Source organism: Tinamus guttatus, unplaced genomic scaffold, assembly GCF_059628265.1.
Source record: "Tinamus guttatus ecotype Peru unplaced genomic scaffold, ASM5962826v1 Tinamus_guttatus_pri_ptg000171l, whole genome shotgun sequence".
Classification (NCBI taxonomy): Eukaryota; Metazoa; Chordata; class Aves; order Tinamiformes; family Tinamidae; genus Tinamus; species Tinamus guttatus.
Genome location: NW_028288705.1, coordinates 2976168 through 2994472, shown reverse-complemented (window position 1 = coordinate 2994472; position 18305 = coordinate 2976168). Strand labels below are relative to the sequence as shown.

Here is an 18305-nt window from a genome sequence, read left to right as displayed (position 1 = left end):
TTAGTGGCAGTATTCAAATTCTTATTAAAGCTTAGCACTTTACTCCCAAGGCATGTAATTAAAGACTGCCAGATTAAACCTCTTCCCCTTAAAGTTACGTGTGTATTCTCAGCAAAATCTGTGGTGGCTGTTCATTCCTGATTTGAGTGGAAAGTGGAAAATACAGTGTTTACCCATGATCCAGCTGCAGAGAAAGTAAATTAGAGGCCTCTTCAGGGGCCAGGTGTCCCGTGGCAGCGTTTTTATGGCTCTAGTTTTGAATACAAAAGCTGCATGTTTAGAGTTTCTCAGCTTGCTTGAATGTGGAGAAGAGCTGTGTGCTACAGAATTTCTAAATCTAAATGATGATTGTTGAGCTCTCCCGACTCCTCTTCCTTATATAAATTTGTTTTCAACCTTGCTATGCTGAATTTGCTCAGTGCTTTTTTGTATTCCAGAGCTACCTCTGCTTGCAGAGCTACCAGGCATGGGGCCACCGAAGCGGTTTGGATCAAGACAGCAAATACCAGGGAGGCTCTGGCCACGAACACACGTCACGCTCTGTAAACAGCTGTTGAGATGATGGAAAGCAGCGGCACCCCTGTCTGCAGGGGGACTGCTTTGGGCTGAAGCAGCCACAGCTGGAAGGTTTTGTAATGAAAAAAAAAAGTTAAAAAAGTTAATGCTCCCCTTTGGCATCCTGTTACCAGCATTCCTGATAACTAGGCAACATTATCTCTGCACCTGGAATCTCGGCATTCTCATGTTTAAGTTTACAGTCAGTCTCGGATATCTGTTTTAAAAGAATGTTATAAAATACCGAATTATGCGTGGCCTTTTATAAAGGTTTGCTAAACCTGCGGTTTACGGTGCCATTGCAGGTTATTCCCAGGAATCTCCAGTCAGATTGATAGATTATCCTCTTAGCCAGTAGCAGTTTGCAGAGAGAGTCTAGAAGGGGCAGGAGTCCAGATTACGAGCACTCGTAAGAAAATACGAGTGTGTTTGGTAACTGCAGGTCAGTATTTGATAACTGCGAGTTCTGAAATAGCCTGGTGGCTGGAGCTCAATTGCCTCTTACAAGTCCTTGTCTCTCCTCCTCACGGAGTATCACACGATCACAGAGTATCTGTTACAGCAGTCAGCTGGTTGTGCCTATTATGCGTTCTCATTACATTAAAAAAACACTTCTGCAGTGAGAATCAGTTGCCTGTTTGATTGGCAACAACTGAAATGACTGAAATAAGAGCATGCCTTTCGTGACAGCAGCGTGCCTCCGTGTTTACATGCAGAGGGTTTCCATTCAAAGCACTTGAGGGTCGGGTTGGATGTAGGCGCTCTGCGCAGGCGGGAGGAGCAGCCCGTGGTTGCGAGCGGGCTCCGGAGATGGGAGGTGAGTGTGACTTAGTCACGGGCGCTCGGTGTGATTCACGGTGCTGGAAGATGTGAGTGTTTCTCGCCCAGTTTCGGTCGTGGCAGCTACGGGCACCCACGTGGCGCCTCAGCAGCAGCCCGTGGTAGGTGGTGGTGCCTGCACCGGGCCGGTGTGCGGGGTGGGAGTTCACTTGCATCCTTTGTAGTTCTCTTGTTTAAAAACCTCTGCTCTTTCCATGAAGTCCTGAATATATAATATTACAGCGGGCTGCGGCTGGCTCCTTCCCAATTTGAATTATAAAAACATTGGATTAAAAACATGTAGTAAGCTCCCTTTAAGTCCTAGTGTTTCAGCACTTTGATGTGAAGCGTGTTTTTTTTTTTTCTTTTCTCTCTTTTGTTCAGTCTTTCCTGCGTGTGCATGCACACACGTACATCAGCGTGTGTCACCTTGATGAGTTTATAGAGCCTCTGCTCCGTGAGAAACTGCTTGCTTCATTAGGGCTTACTAATGAGCACTCCTACTTCATTAGGATGAATAACTGTGCTGATTTCATTAGGATTTACTAAGATTTATCTTAATAATCAAGGACCAAGTTCTGCCATCTTGAGAGAACTTTATCTGAAGCCCAAGAATGCCTTGAAATGTACATGTGAAAATGACTCTTTTTGCTGTATTACTTATCTTTCAGCATTCCAAATACAGCTCAGGGAGATGGAGATTGTTGTTTGGATGCTAAATGTAGTCAAAAAACCCAAATAGCTTCTCTGCACCCTTCCATTGCCTTCAGGGTGCTGTGCAAGTTTACCCATATGACAAATGCTCAGTGGAAGAACTGAGGGATGTCTGCTGACCCCTCTATCTACAGCACTGGCAGAACTCGCAGATGAGTTTTCATGTTTTCAAACGCTGCTCGAAGTGTTTCCTGCCATGTGTCGCATCTAGTGTGCACGTAGGAATCTGCATGCTGATAGTCGCTGCTGATCTCGATTGTTTGCTAATATGGACAGTTTTCACGAGTTCAAATTTTATAAGCACACATGAATATACATGCACACACATTCGCATGTGTATGCATCTGGGTATGTCCATAAAGTAAATGCTGTGCTTCCAGTCAGATTCTTTGATGCTTTCATTTTGTTGTCTTCTGTCAAATTGGAGCTTACATCAGGTTTCTGGTTTTATTTTAGGGTTGCCCCTGCCCCTGCATGGAATCATCGAGGTTCTTCCTAGTGGTTTAAATTTAAATTTAAACAAATAGAAATCTGTTCTAAAGGTCAACAGTGATGTTTTAGGAGCTCTTATTTAGAAGTTAATTTGTGGCTTTGTTTTGTGGAATTTGCTGTCTATTTAAATGAACTTTGATTCTGCTATTTTTTTTTCTTTCTTTTTTTTTCAAGTTATCTCATGTCCCCCTGTAAGATAACCCATCTTTTTAACATTTCCTGTCCTCTAGGACTGTCTCGTAGTGTGTGGGGGTGCAATTTCCCCCTGAACAAGCTGTTCTCTTTAACATTAGCAAATGTGTTCTGTTTCTTTTTTTTTTTTTTTTTTTTTTTAGACCCCTTTGGAAAAATTTTAGGAGACTGTCTTCTCCTGCACCTGAAACGTGTATCAGCCGTGTATCAGCTGTAGCAGATCTCATGTCCTCATGAGCTTCATGATTACATTTCCTGAAACGTAAGCTGGGCCTAAGGAAAGGTGGAGTCGCAGCAGCGTTTCCTTGTGCCTGCAGCTTCCTGCCCATAAAAGCAGGGAAATAGCTGTTTGGAAAGAAGAAAGAACAACTTTTGAACTTTCTGTTGTAAAGTCAACAGGTTCTCCCGTTAGCTGTTTAAGAACAAAGCCTGTATTTTCCCCCCTCCCCTTCTTGAGTTTCCTGGTGGCCGTTCTCCAGCATGGCAAAATACCTTGTGCTTGGCCCTGGGCCACAGAACCAGGTTGGGAGCAAGCAGGCCCTTTTCCCCACTGCGGCCAAAGTGTTCTTCTCTTGACCTTTCCTCAGAAGGAGAATTTGTTTATCCAGCTTTTCCACTGACATGCCCGTTAACCATGTTTTAAAGTCTTCTGTTCACACCTCCCCTCAAAGCCTGCCTTTTGTGACCTCCTCCTCCTCCTCCGTTCTCGCTCTGCCCTGTCCTGCTGACGATGATCTGAATAATACTGATATCATCCCACTCCGATTTGTTGATGGCATTAAAAAAAACCCCTGATCTCTAGAACTAGAGGGTATTTGTTGCAATAGCTCACTGTGACAGACTTGTTTGCCCTGAGATGGAAACTGTGAGCTGGTTGAGGAGGAGCCGCTTTCCCAGGTGTCAGCGCTGCAGTTATTAGTGTGTTAGTGGCATAGATGGCTCAGGCACTTGATCTTGGCTTCACCATCTTCTCAAGTGAGCCCCTCGTGTGCAGGGTGTGAGGAGAACGGCGCTGCTGCAGCATGCGAGGGGGGCAGCGCGGGAGCGAGGGCTCCGCTGAGCCTTCCCCAGCGCCCGTCTCCTTCTTGAAGTGTGGTCAAATCTGAAGCTTGGATAAATTCCAACCTCAGGTTGGAACTCAGCTTGGGAAAGACCCCAAAATCCCTGCTTGCTGCAGCCTTCAGATAGAGATCTAATGGACTAATGGGCTTTTTGATTTATTTTTGAGTGTTTGACATCTTATTGGTGAGAATATTAAAGAGAGATGAAGCTTTATCATGAAGGCCAGTGTATGTAACACTGTTGTGGTCTGTGGTGGTGGTGGTGCTTGGATGCAGCCTAGTCCAACCCCTACCTCTTTGCTCCCCTCCGCAAAATACAGAATTTTGGCCAGCGCAGATGGGATGGGAGTAGATGAAATTAATGATCCTACTGAGCTTCTTCAGAACTGTGTTTTAGCTCCTCTCCCGTTTTCAGTAAAACATGCTCCTATCGAGGGAGTAGCCAGAACTCCACAACCTCTCTGGGCAGCCTGTTCCAGGGCTCTGTCACCCTCACAGTAAAGAAGTTCCTCCTCACATGGAGATTAAACTTCCTATGTTCAGTAGTGTTAATCATGCAAAGTGCAATGAGGTACCTAGTATTGGTGTAAAAATATTTCTTTTGGGCTATTTTGTGAGAAATTAGCTTTTCTTTTGAAAAAGAGCAGTAGTCGTGGAGAAACATTGTGTTTTAGATGGGTTAGCTTTTAGCTCTTGCCATTAGATGCACCTCTGTAAAGCAGCAAACTCTGCATTGGCTGTAAGTGCCTATGAATGCCAATTTATCTCTGCTATGATAATATTCAACATGCTAAGAAAATACATGGGCTTTTAGGCTTAGAGTATATGTATTTTTTAATTATACGAATAATATCTTGTAATGGTCTTTTTATTTTAAATAACCATTATAAATGGCTCAAGCACTTGCAACCTTTAAAAATGCAAATTTGATTTGAAAAATAAATAATTGTGCTTGTTGGTTTTTTTGTTTGTTTAAATTTTTTGGACTTCTTTTGAAGAGCATATGTGGTAGAGAAGGGGCTTTTTTTCCTTTGGAAAGTTTCAAATGTGACGTCAGTACCTGACCCAATCCGAAAGAGATCCCGTAACTTCTCCGAAGCATTTAGGGAACCGTGCCTTCCCCAGCAAGGAACTTACCCTCATAATCTGTATTTGCTTCAGATGACTCTCTTATCTTTTTAAACAACATCTTTTTTGTTCTAGCTATCCGTAGTCAGGGAAACTGGCTGTCAGGAATGTGCTGTATCAGAGGAGCCTGTGTATTACATGATGCTTCCAAGATTAAAATTGTTACTGTACCATATTTTAAGATTTTTTTTTCCAATCAAGGAGAATGAATCCAAGCAAAAATGGCTGAGGTTGGTAGAGTCACAACCACATACACACTGACCATTTCTAACATAAAACCTGAAGTGGGGCCTGGTAGAAAGTAGCTACTTTTCTTGATATGAGCAGGTTTTGGGGTGTGCGTGTGTGTGTATATACATATATATATATATATATATATATATATGTATATACACACACACAAATGTATTTGTGTATGTGTGTTGCCTAATATATATTGCTTAGACTAATATTCACCTCCTGGGTTTGGCTGCAGGAGAAGATGGAATTGCACATGGCAAAGGGCCTGCACGTAGATACCGGCTTCTGCTCATGCAGGGCTCATGACCGAACTTGCCCCAGGCTTGAGAAATATCAGCAATGCTCATGGGGCAAAAAACTGCCTGTCACTTTCTTTGCTGAGCACGTGGCTTGCTCTCCCGACCCTGTACTTCCCTAGGAACTGCTGCTTAGTTTCCGGTTCCAAGTTTAAGCAAAGTGGAGATAAATGTACTCGAAAAGCAGGGCATTTGCCCTTGCAAGCAGTGTTTCCCAGCTTTGTGTTAGATTGAGAGCATTTCAGGTTCACATCCAAGTACTGTGATATAACGAGGCTCCTAACGTTACCGGAGTGTCACATTGCTAACTGGATGAGTAACTGGGGCTTCCGAAAACACTTCACCTTCTCTTCAAGGCATACTAATTAGATTTCTAGATAATATCTTGTGTAAGCTTGTTTCCTAATGGCATGGTAAAACCATGTCTGCTAAAAGCTAGATTTTGATGTGGGGGTTACAAAGAGAGTGCTAATCCATTTTACTTCATTAAGTCCCCTATCTCTCTAAATAACCAGTTTTCAAAGCTCACGTTCTTTCTGCAGGCTACAGGAGCTTATTATTTGTTTTTGGTTCTTAGATCTTGTTTAATTGAAAGTTCCAAACAGAAATGGATGTGAAATGTTGCTTAAAGTCACGCAAGGAATTGCTTTTAAAATACATCAGAATGTGAGAAAGACCATAAATCTGCCTCCAACCTGCTGTGTCTTTGGGGGTAAAGTCCGACGCCGGTGTCGGGTTTTATTCCTCATACACTTGGTTTTCAGACTCCAAACAGACGACTGACTCTTTAAAACTGGGTCGTGTGCCAGTAGTTAAAGTACAGCCATATAGGGTATGGCAAGCTTTGTAACCAGGGGTTTTCAGAGGTGAGATCATGATAAACTTAACATTGCTGCTTAAATTTCATTTAATGGCACCAACAGAGAGGTTCCTTTTTCTAGCCCTCATTTCACAGTACCTGCCCGTAGGCCGTGTCCAGGTTGGCTGTGTTGGAAGGAAAGCAAAATGTTAAAAGGACTAGAGAAGTGGGTCATGGTGGCGATCATGGTGCATAAAATCACAGAGATGGGGGTAAGCTCAGTGTGCAATGCAGGGGCACCACGTGCTGTTGGTTTAGAAGAAGGGGGCCTTGTCTCTGCCATACCCGGGTGGCCGTTTGTGGAGGGACATTCGCAGTGTCTTCACCTGGGCACAGGCTCATCCTGGACTGGAGGCAGCAGTTGCCCCTGCTCTCGAGCTGGCACGGGGGCAAAGTGTTTGTTTCAAAAAAATTTGATTGCAAGGTTTCGACTGCTGGCCTGTTGGAGTGCTGGTGGGCTGTAAGGAAACCAAAGCCTTCCTTCTTGGGGAAGGAGCAGGAACTTCCTTGGGACCAGAGGGCCCTCTCTGCCTTCTTCCTCTTGTCTTCTCTGCTCCCCAAATTTTGTTTTTTTTTTATGGCTATGATAGCACTCTTAGTTATGTCATGTTTGCATTAAAGAAAGGATTTAAATAAGACACATTAGCTGTCTTGTTCACTGTGTGTGTGTGTGTATATATATATATATAGAGAGAGAGACAGAAAGAGAGAGATTAGGCTGAATTTCTCATTTGTCAAAGTCTCGGCACTTCACATGAAAAACACTTCCCGATCCCTACTCGGAGCAGGATCAGTCCTTCTTTGTTGATGTGACTGAATCAAGGGTCACTTTGTCTGGGATGAGTATGGAGTGTGAGGGCAGAGGTAGGAGCAGACAGTGCTTAAAAGTTGACTTGAAGCTCTCTGGGTCTTCAATTTCTTAGATTTCTTACCAAAACACTTTCATAGGTTTCTTTTAGCCTTATCTTTACTAGATATCTAGAAGTTTTATAGGAGCAGGAGGGTAGATAGAGGAGAGAGGCCTTTGTGTTATCTCTCCTGAATTGAAAGACTGTAGTAGCAGCCTGGGGGAGCCACGCATCCCTCCTGAGGAAAACAGTATTTCCTTGGGATTCTTGTGCGACCCTTCGCTAGCCTGGCCCCACAGCAGCTTGCTAGCTGCCTGGGGCTGGGCTTTGGCAACAACCTCATAGAAGTGCCAGATGTGGCGTGAGATTCTCCTTCTTTGAGACCACAACTTGATTTGCAGTTAATTTAAATTGTAATTTATTTTAGCTGTGGTCCTTGAGAATTTGCAGTGAACCCTCCTGTGGGGGCCTTGGACCGTCCATAAATATAAAAAGAGCGTCTTTTCTCTAAAAGTGTACGATAAAATAAATGACGTGTGGAGAAGGGGGACAGAGCAAGTAAGAGGGGAAAATTATTTTGTTCTTTTTGTGGAGAGGAAGCTCATGTGTGAAGAGCTATTGCCTTGAGAGTTTAAATGAAAGACCAGCTACCCCCCTGGGGAAGGGAAAGTCCTTGCCTCATTTCCCTCTCTCTGGCAGCTGTTGCTTAGGAATTTCATGTGCGAATCCAATGGTGCTCTGGGTGACCTGGGGAATGGTTTTAATACAAATGGTCATCGGTGGCGTGTGCTCTGTGTGTTGGAAAGTACAGCATGACTTGCACAGGAAGGCGATAGTTTTGACTAGAGCTGGTGTTTTGGACCTGAAGGTAGCACCCACACAGATTCTGAGGCACTCGGCTGCCTTTTGAAGATTATTTTTGTCTTCCACATCTGTGCTGAGCTGAGGAAATGCCAGATAACATGAGAACGGGGAATGGAAGGAGAGCAGGAGTTCTGCTGAGGAAAATGCACGTTCTTCACCGGGCTGGGAGGCGGGAAAGGTGACGTGGTGGCGGCCTGCGCTGAGCGTGTCCTCTGGTGCCTCCTCTAGTGCTTGCCCATGGGGAAGCCTCCCCAGGCTTGGGTTTTGTGTTTTGAACAAAGCAACACGGAAATGTTTGAGTGCTGGAGAAACTTCTGTTCTCCAGTGTCAAAAGTGCCCTTCCTGCGTGTAGCAGCACCTGGGACGTGTCTGAGGGAAGGAGGGTGCAGCACGGATACCTCCCTCTCCTGCCACAGTGAGTTGGGATCTGCGCTTAGGAAACTCGGCAGCAGCACTAACTTCTGAAGAAAGAGTGTTGCAAAGTCCATATGTTGCATATTGTGCAAGGCCCCCACGCTGGGCACTTCCCGGGGAGCTGGGATGTGAATCTGCTGCCTCTGAGCTGGCGTGGGGAGGACTTGGTGGCTGCACGTACAGCGCATCCTGGTGCTCCTGCCGCGCGCCGGCGGTGGGAGCAGCGCCCGGGTGTGTGGAGCGGCGCCCAGGAGGTGACGCAGCGGAGTTCGGTCGGCCGAGCCTGAGCAGGGCTAGCAGGGCACCTCCCTCAGCGGGTCCTGTTAGGAGGCGACTGGTGGGATAGGAGCGAAGAGAACCGTGAGAAACAAGGTTTTTGTGAAATTTCCCTCTCGCCTGTCTTTTAAGCACACTGGTCAAAGAGGATTCATTAACTCGTTTTGACTCTGAATATGACTGGATCAAGCTGTGATGGCAAAAGTATTCTTGAGGAAAATTGTATGCCGTCTTATCAGCAAGTTCATTTGTGTGCTGGAAAAGAGTAATTCGGAAAACTAAAACACCCGGGTGCCTCGAATCTGGGCCTGTTATCTGAGAGCATGACGTTTACCAAGAGCAACTGGCTTAGTGACTCATCGTGGTCTGAGTTCTCTTGTTCGTAGCAGAGTCAGGGAGATATTTCCTGCCTGGCTGTGTCCCCTGACAGCAGCCACGTGGGATTTAGGCGCTTCAGTCCACGTGAGAGCAGCGGGATTCTCTGCAGGCCCAGGTGTCTGCCGGCCAGGGCTTCGCTTGGCTTGGCTGGAGCATGTCCTTGGTGTGTGTGTGTGTGTGCAGCTGGAGTTTCCCTCGCCCCCCTTTTCGGTTGGTTTGCATACTCTTCATGCTATTAAAATAATGTGCGAGGCTCTGTTGGTTAAAGAATGAGTTATAGCTGCATCTGTTGCCGGTGTGCTACAGACTGCAGTTCTCTAAGCTGTTGCATAAACAGGGGTCTGCGTTTTCTGTGTGCTAAATTGGACTTTGCCAGAATTCCCTGGCCCCTGCTGTTGATGCAGGATGCTAGAAATTCCACCAGTGCTTTCAGTGAGCAGTCACATCTGGCTGCAGGAGGGGGTGATGCACGCCACAGAGGTACCTGCACCAACCGAGAGGTTGCCCAGCAGAAATAAACTGTCTTGGGCGTCGTGCTTGCGCTTCACTTATAGCTCCTGCCTCCCCGGCAGCCCGCGGGCCTGGCTGGATCGCAGCAGGTTGTGTCTGTTCTCACCTAGGTTAGTGGTTCCTGTTGATGGCAGTGGATGCTGTGGGTGACCTCAGTCCTCGTGATGACAGTCAGCAGGGTGTGACAGTGAGTGGAGCCATTCTGCTACTGCAAGTGAGGTGTTGTTATTGGGAGTTCAGCATCAGTAGTAGGAGCAGATGGGAGAGGCACAAACTCCCCGACTTGCTCAAGCCTCCGGAGAAGAGTTTTGGCTGGTATTTGTGTGGCAGGGCTTGGCTGCAGCCATAAAGACCAGGGCCTTTCCAGGTAGGAGCTGGGTTTCCTCAGCGTGATCCTACCCATTCCTGTGGGCAGTGCGTGTCCGCTGGTGTCCACTGCTGAGGTCCCCTCAAGCACCCCCCATTATCTGAAGTAGCATTTAGAGGGTTCCTGCTTCTGGGCTCTTACTGGGGATATTTTAAGTGTGAAAGCAACAACAGCATTTAATTTTGGAGAAAATACTGTTTGGCTTGGTTTCTCTGTGCCTTTTTTCTTTCTATCTATTCAGCTGGCCCCAGATAGAGTGCTGCAAAGCTATGGGAGCCTCTGAGGAGATGAAGTGAAAAGTTCAGATGAAGCTGTGTTTGTGGCTACTGTGGTAGTGCTGGGGAGTGGGGAGAAAAGAAGAATAAGAAAGCTTAATTTCTCTAGGGAGAAAGAAGACTGAGATTCTTAGTGATCTGATATTTTCTAATAGATTGGCAACGTAGGTTTGTGGTGGGGCTGGCTGCTGTGCAGGATGCTCTGGAGTCGCAGGAAGAGTTGTGCTTGCAGGGTTGTGTTTCGCAGGTCGTCCTGCTTGCCTGTGTTTCCTAGTCTGTGGCGTAGAGCAGAGCATTCTGCATGCAAGACAAACACACACAAACAAAAAACCCGTATTTGAGCCCAGATGGGAATTCGAGTTTTCTGGCCTCCAGCTCCCCATGCAGACCACGCCTGCCTTTTTATAGCTCTGGGAAAGTGAGCTCTAGCGTATCATTTAGCAAACTACCATATAGGAAAAGCAAATCTAAGCCAAAAAGAGCTAAAACTAGCTGAGTTTAAATTAGGAGACCAAAGCAATTTTTGCAAATTCTTTCCGACAAATGGAAGCTAACGGCTCCACCTGGGACACAGATCCTGCAGGCTTTGGGGTCGGCTCTGGTGGCCCGAAAGGCCTTTGGGGTGCGCTGAGAGCTGCACAGCACTCGCTGTGGTTTTGGAGAGGCTGCTGCAGCCAAGGAAATCCTTTCTTAGGATGAGCTCCACTAGGATGTGCTTGTAATGACAGGCTGGAGTGCTGTCACTTGGCAGTGTCTCCTACAGCGAATGTGTATTCCTGTGTTCACATGTACCCTGAAGGCTTCAAGCCTCCTGAGTCTCCCTTTCTAAGCGGTGTCTTAAATCATTAAAGCTGAGAGCTAAAGCTCTTTCCTACTATATAAGGCATTTGTGCTAGTGGTAGAAATCAGAGTGTATTTATAACGCAAGTTTGCTGGAGTAATGTGGATTGGGAACAAATGTTTGTTTGGATAAAGTCCAGCTCCAGGGACTGGTTTTACTGCTGCATGTAAAATCTGTAGCAAGCTCATAAAAGCAGCCGCTGAAAAATCCGTTAGGGTCTTCCTTGTTGAAAAAACATGAATTTGGTGTGATGTGGTGTGGCTAGAGACATGACTTGTGAGGGTTCCCGTAGCTGTTGGTGACCCGTGTGTAACGAGCTGTCGTGCTGGAATGGAGAGATGCTCCTGCATTGCTGGCGTGCTTGGAGATTACTGGTGTCACTTGTTAATATGTGCTGCTATTCTGGTGTCTGTTCTTTGTCTGGTTAGAAATACTTGACTGTTTGTGCCCTAAGTAATTCTTCCTGAAATTTGTAACCATATTCTTAACAATATTGAGCAGCAGTGGCACGAGCAAACCCTGCCATGAAATGAGCTGTGTTGTTTTATAAACTGCTGATAAATATTTGAACAAAAACAGTTGGCAAAAAAATGACACAAGTGTTTTGAGTGTGTTGATTCAACTGCCTCCATTTGGTTCCAGTGTTTCCTTAGACTTGTCTGGCTTGTTAATCCATTCCATTGCTGAACAGATGATTATTGTATGTCGAGCCTCTGTGAAATAATGATCATTTGCACTAAGAATGCTCATGTTCAAAGCCACATGAATTGGTTTTTATTTTGTTTTCTAAGACTGCTGTCTTTGTTGTTGTTGAAGGATGTTCAGAAGGAGAGAGAACCTCATGTTTATCTCAGTAAAGAAGAAGTTAAAGAGAAGATACAAAGCTATAACTCATCTGTCACTGATAAATTAAAGATGACCTTGGTAAGATTTGCATGAAAGTCCTGTGATTTATAGTAGGAACATTGACATGTAGTCCTTTGTAGTGCATGAATCATTTTATTCTTAGCATCTTTCATATATGCTGTCTGTAGGTTAATGACTTTGCAGGCTCTTTTTTAGATCTGCAAGTTAAATTTTGGATCTGAAATATTTGTAATCCATTTAGTTTTTTTATATGGAATTAATGAAACTAGGAGGAACAAATCCATATATGATTTGAAATGCTAATGCACTTAAATCCACAGTTGACGCTAAAATATGACTTAGCTGATAAATATGAAGTTATCTTTACCTTTTGGATAAATAAATGCTTGTCAAGTATTTCTCTCATAAAGATGTTCAAGTGATGAGAAAATTTTAAGCATACAATATTTACTATAGGAGGCTTAATTTGCAGAAGTCTTGCAGCTTTTCAGCACAATGAGAGTTTTTTTCCCCTGCGCCCCTCCTGCATAAGGCACACAATGGAATGTGTGTGTGGAGATTTTTCTGACAATTGTGGACCAGGTCTGGGACTCATTTGAGCCAGACCTGCTCCTGCCCATTCTAATAAAATTCACATGCACCTGCCTACCAAACTGGCATAGAGTAGATTTTTCTGATGCTGCAGGTATAAGCAAATTTTAAAAATACATTATGTCCTAAACCATCTGGGAATGACTATCTACTGAACAGGTCTTTGCTATGTATTTTCGTATAGTCAGGGCTATCCAGGGTGCTTAATGTCCTCTAGCTCAGTAATGTTTCTGTGATTTTCTTTTTTGAGACAGTTGATACATGATAACTGGTCACTATTAATTTTAACTGTTTGACACTTGTCTTCCTACTGCAGAACTCAAATGGGATTTACACTGGCTTCATCAAAGTTCAGATGGAACTATGCAGACCTATCACTGTGCAGTCTCCCCTGAACCCAGGAAAATGTGCTCACAGCAATAACGAGACTGCTTTTTACTTGCCAAACGGCTACGTGAATACACTTCACATCAGCAGCACCAATACTGTCCGTGAAGTTATTGAGGCCTTGCTCAAGAAGTTTTTGGTGGCTGACAACCCTGCAAAGTTTGCACTTTATAAGCGCTGTCACAAGGAAGACCAAGGTAGAGGATAAATTGTGGCGTTTTGCAGGTGGAGTGGTGAGAATTGGGAGCTGTGTTATGGGAATGCTTGAAATAAGCAGGGCGGGAATTTGAGTTAAAGATGGGACAGTCTTGCTCTCTTCTCTCATATTCAAGCCGTGTCATCACTTTATAGTGAAAAGTAGTGTGAGGATAAGTGCAAATGAATGGGGGATATTTCACAGAGCTGAAAGCAGGAGTGACCATTAAATCATCCACACTGATCTCCTGTGCCTTGCAATCTGTTATATTTTGCTTTAGACACCCCCCCGTGTTGAGCCCTAAGACTTGGGATAGACTAACACACTGCACATTTGTAGGATTAAATCACAGGACAGATTAGAAAGAGAAACTCGTGTTGCTTATCCCTGAAATCTGTGCGCTGGGGGGCAGCCCTTGGTGGGCAGGCACACAGGCCTGTGCCCGACCTTCGTGTGCTGCTCCCAATGCTGCTCGGTGCCTGCTGTTGTCCCTGTGCTGGCTGGGCTCGAGTTTGGGATGGCTGAAAATACCATAAGGTGCAAAAAATACTAAGGTAGTAAAAAGTGCTTCTTCAGTGGGCACTGGCAGCAGTCAGCTGCTAAACATTTCTGGCTTTTAGTCCTGCCAGTCACATAAGGCAGGCAGAGCTCTCCTCTAAACTTTGTATATGGGATCTCCAGTGAACAGGTTCCAGAGTGGTGGTGCTCTAACTTTGATCTTTCAAACGCTTGTTTATAGCAACAGATGTGTTGTATTTTCTTCTCTTTCCTTCCTGTGTTAGATATCATGCTGCATGGACTACGAGTCATTCCATTCGTATTTGAACATGCTGTTGCCTTTCAGTGTTGCGCTCAGCTTCCCTCCAAACAAATTTCCGAATATTTGTCTTCAAACCTTTACACGAATGCAGAGTTCATGTAAATTTTGTGGCTACAGATGCAGGTCTTTTAAAATTTTGAACATTAGCCAGTATTAGCCACTCCAAACACTTGAAACATCTGGTTTCTGGGGATGGCAGTAACTGTCCTCCTTTCCCTGCAGTTTATACATGCAAGCTGTCAGACCGAGAGCATCCGCTCTACCTGCGCTTGGTGGCAGGGCCCCAAACAGAGATGCTCAGCTTTGTTCTACGTGAGCATGAAACTGGAGAAGTTATGGTAGGTTACACTCCCGGTTTGCTTGTTCTGGGGGAAGGAGGTTGTTTCCAGTCACGGGTGAAGGGGCTGCTCTGTGATCCGTGCTGAATGAGGGTCCATTTTTGCACACTTACACAGCATACGCAACGGGAACGCATCAACCAAAAGCAACAATAAATCTGCTTGAAGATTACTTTCAAATTCTCAACGTGTCCTGTTTGGTTAGTTATTTATTTTGAAATAAATATATGAAAAACTATGCACAAAACTGTTTATTGAATTTTTTCCCTTATAAATGCCTCTACCCCAGTTACCTGTAAAATGCCTGTTGAATCAAACATGTAACTTGGATCACAAAGATGCTAATGACATTGTGTGTTAGGATTAATTTAAAATAATAAAAATAAAATAATAAGGAAAACTTGATACAAAAGCTACTCGATATTTAATGCTTGAAGTTGGAATGGTTAAGAAAGGTGTAATTTACTGTGAGAGGAATATTACATCCTTTCTGTTTCAGTAGTTTTCTCAGAACGTGATAGAAGAGAAACTTTTATGAAATGTGGCCAGGTTGCAGGTTTTGTAGGAAATTTTGTTTTCCAAACACTGCTATGTTTGTTGTCCGATAGTTGTTACAGGCAGTATAGGACCATGGTTACTTGTGCGCAAATGAAACTCCTCACAAGGTTCAAGGCTGTTTCCTGCTTTTGATATTAAGGAGTTCATCAATTTAAAAATTGCCTGCTCAATAACTGTTCTGTGTAGTACATTAAAATTTTGGAAGATTTCTTTTTTTCTTCTCACAGTGTTTATTTTGTGCCTTTTGTAAACCCTTTATCTGCAGTTAGATTGACCCAGTGTTACAGAACAAAAACCAATTTAAAAGAGAAAACATGTTTTAAGGTCTTTGAGATTTTCAAGGAGGGAGATGCCTGATGCTGTTTCAGTTCTGCACTGAGTGGCTAGCTTTTTGTTTAAACAAATACTTTGTACTGTGTGTATAAATTACTCTTGTATTTCTTGCTGACCTCATTTGTCCTTTTTTTTATTTTTTTTTCCTCCTTTTTCTTTCCAGTGGGAAGCTTTTAGTCTGCCCGAGCTACAGAACTTCTTGCGCATACTGGACAAGGAGGAGGACGAGCAGCTGCAGATGCTGAGGAAGCGCTATGCAGCTTACAGAGACAAACTTGAAGAAGCCCTTGGAGGGGTGTGGAAGCCTGGTTAAAAGGGGGCCAAAGCACACTCAGGAAAATGCACGCTACCAAATGCCATATAGCATGCCAAACCCAGTGTACAAAGAGCAGTAAAGAGTAGTTTTCTTTATTCGGAAGACTGTTTTGTGATGCTAGGGTACCTGAATTTTGCTATAGACTTAGTTCCATAAGCCAGGTCACTTAGCATCTTGCACCCATGAGTAAGGGATTCTGCATGTTTGTACATCAGTTTGCAACCCTCTATGTGCCTAGAGAGTTTCCCAAGTTACCTTGGTGCAGGCTGTGAAACTGTAATCAATTTTCTAGGATGCTATGAAATAAGATTTTTTTTTCTTCTTTGCTTTAATGGTAGCTTCACAAGTAAGGATGTGCAAATTGATCAGCTAAAATGAATAAAAGTGTCAGGATGAGAATCATTTGGAGCACTATCTTTGAGATAAATTTGATTTGCACTACCTTTCTGTTTTCAGATAGTTACTGTATAATTTTTGAGAAAACTGTTATAGGTGGGAAACGTGAGATTTTTATGGCTTAGTCTGTGAAATTTTTGGAAGGCTTTAAATCCTGCAGAGGGTAAAGAGAAAGTTGAAAAGAAGGTGAGAGCTGAGGAAGGACTGCAAGAGCTTACAAAAAAGGACTGGTTTTAAATGGAAATAGTATTTATACAGAGGAAAGTTAGAATACTAATTTTACAAGAGTAAAGTTTTAGGATGTTTTAATATTATGAATAAGTGTTTTTTTTTTTTCATAAATCCACACTGGAAAAGTAATAATTAATAGACATAGTGGGAAGGAAAGAAAGAGGAGAACTAAGGGAGAATGGGAGTGGAGCGGCACGTACAGGTCATTATTGGAGAAGCCGTTTCCTAAATGCAAGGAGGGGGAGCCAAGTGCAGCGATACCAGCAAGTGGCTGTTTACTTGAATTCCGAAATACGGACGATACGGAGTCACGGGTAACTCCGTGAGAAGTACCCAGCTCGTGGGAAGGTTTGGGTCAAACTGTAACTGCAGACGTGTTGGTCGTCGTGGCAAGTCAGATCTTTCCTCTGGCTCTGTGATCCCTTTTTAGGCTGGACAAATTCAAGCTACCGTCTTTGAAAGACAAAAATATCTTCCTCTGCTTCCTTGTTTGCGAAAGGCTCAGTCAGGCAAAGAAAGTAGAATTTTTTTATTCATGTTCCCAGCTTAGCATGAAATTAGAATTTGTTAGCTGTGTTGGTGACTGAGCTTAGTAAGTTTTGCTTTTAGTAATTCAGACTTTTTTCCTAATGGTTTTAAAATTCTTATTTGAACGACTGATTACCAAATTCTCTAGACTGCTGATTTACTTGATTTAAAAGTAGGAAAAATGTAGCAAGAAAAAGAAACTTTTTACTTCTCTGTAAATGTAATTGTTGTTATTTCAGAGTTATTTATCTAAAGAAGCACGTTCAAAGGAAACCAAAGAAGTGGGTGTGCAATAGAAGCATGAGGCAGATCTGAGTAACTGATACCTTTAGTCATTATGCCAGAAAGGAAACTAATGAGTTAAAAAGAAATAGTGCTAAAGATTTAAGAGCAGCAGATTTTTTTTCAGTCTTAGTAAGTTCTTTGTAAGTTCCCAAGGAATTGTTGACACTTTGGTGACATCTAATGGATACTGTATGAAACTCCAAGGTGCTTCTGTTCTTCCTCTTAATTTGATGTAATTGTGCCTTTGTTTCCTTTTCTCAGTAACAGACTTTAAAAAACAAAACAAACAAACAAAAAACTTCAGTTATGTTTCTCTTCTGCAGAAAGAAATTGAAAACTTAATGAGACAATCATAATGTGCTAAGAGAAATTAAGAGTAGAACTAACTATAAAGTATATATATGGCATATCTTGTTTGTTTTTTAATGTCACATGTAACATTGTAATGCATGTGTGAATTAGTAACATTATCTTCAAGTGAGACACTTTATAATGGTTCAGGGAATGCTTTTATATTTTGTTAAGAGTTCGGTTTTTTCTATGATTACAACAGCATGTTGATGGGTATTCTGTTAAGATCTACTTAATTTATGTATCTGCCCATAACTATGTTATCATTGCATTATCGCTGTTAATATTGAACCATTTGTTGCTCAGATTTAAACACTGTTTGAGTCTAAAAGTGGAGTATATTAATATGTGAATTTTGTTTTTACTTGAACTAAACTATCAGTCTTTTTAAGTGGGCACATTTGCATTTACTTTAGCCAAAAACCTCAATCAGTGTTGTATGCACTACAGGTTTTGATTGGAGGGGGGAATGACCAAAACAAACTTACTACATTTTAATTTTCTTAGTCGACACTTAATTAGTGTAACCTGTCATGTGTGAGGTTTATTATTACTATTTTTTTACACACTGGCGATTACAACAGCTTCAGTTTAAAAGTGGTCATGCCTGACCAGTTTTTCTCTTTTTAAGTTTAGCATCAAATTAAACTACGAAAGCTGTGTTGCAAAGCTGTTTTCATTTCATTGTACGATGGTACCAGAATGATTAAATGATATGGGGGGAAATGCAGGGAAACATGAAAATGTATGTCTTTTTAAAAAAACAAGCAAACATTAAACTATTTATAATTTTGACAAGTTTAGTTTTTATTTTTGTAGGGAAGATTGTCTTCCCCTTAAAGTTATTACTGAAAGGGCAAGTGATGGTTTCATTATTAAAGTTGAAGTTGGCAGTACGTAGCTGTGTGGTGTGTTTTTCTTTTTCCTTCTCCCCGGGGTTGCCTGAAGTTCATGTTGCCTCGAAACCGGCGCATGAAAC

At 43.1% G+C, this 18305-nt stretch overlaps 1 protein-coding gene across 2 annotated transcripts in view; it reads left to right on the top strand.

Moving 5' to 3' along the window:
- RASSF3 (Ras association domain family member 3) overlaps positions 1–16254 on the top strand; it is a 74344-nt gene extending 58090 nt beyond the window's left edge. For both annotated transcript variants that reach the window (XM_088522976.1, XM_088522977.1), the window contains 4 exons: positions 11946–12053; positions 12904–13171; positions 14213–14328; positions 15383–16254. In XM_088522976.1, the coding sequence (XP_088379102.1) occupies positions 11946–12053; positions 12904–13171; positions 14213–14328; positions 15383–15532 (642 nt within the window). In that variant the 3' untranslated portion in view covers positions 15533–16254. The remainder of the gene's footprint in view (positions 1–11945; positions 12054–12903; positions 13172–14212; positions 14329–15382) is intronic.
- Positions 16255–18305: the final 2051 nt, after the last annotated feature.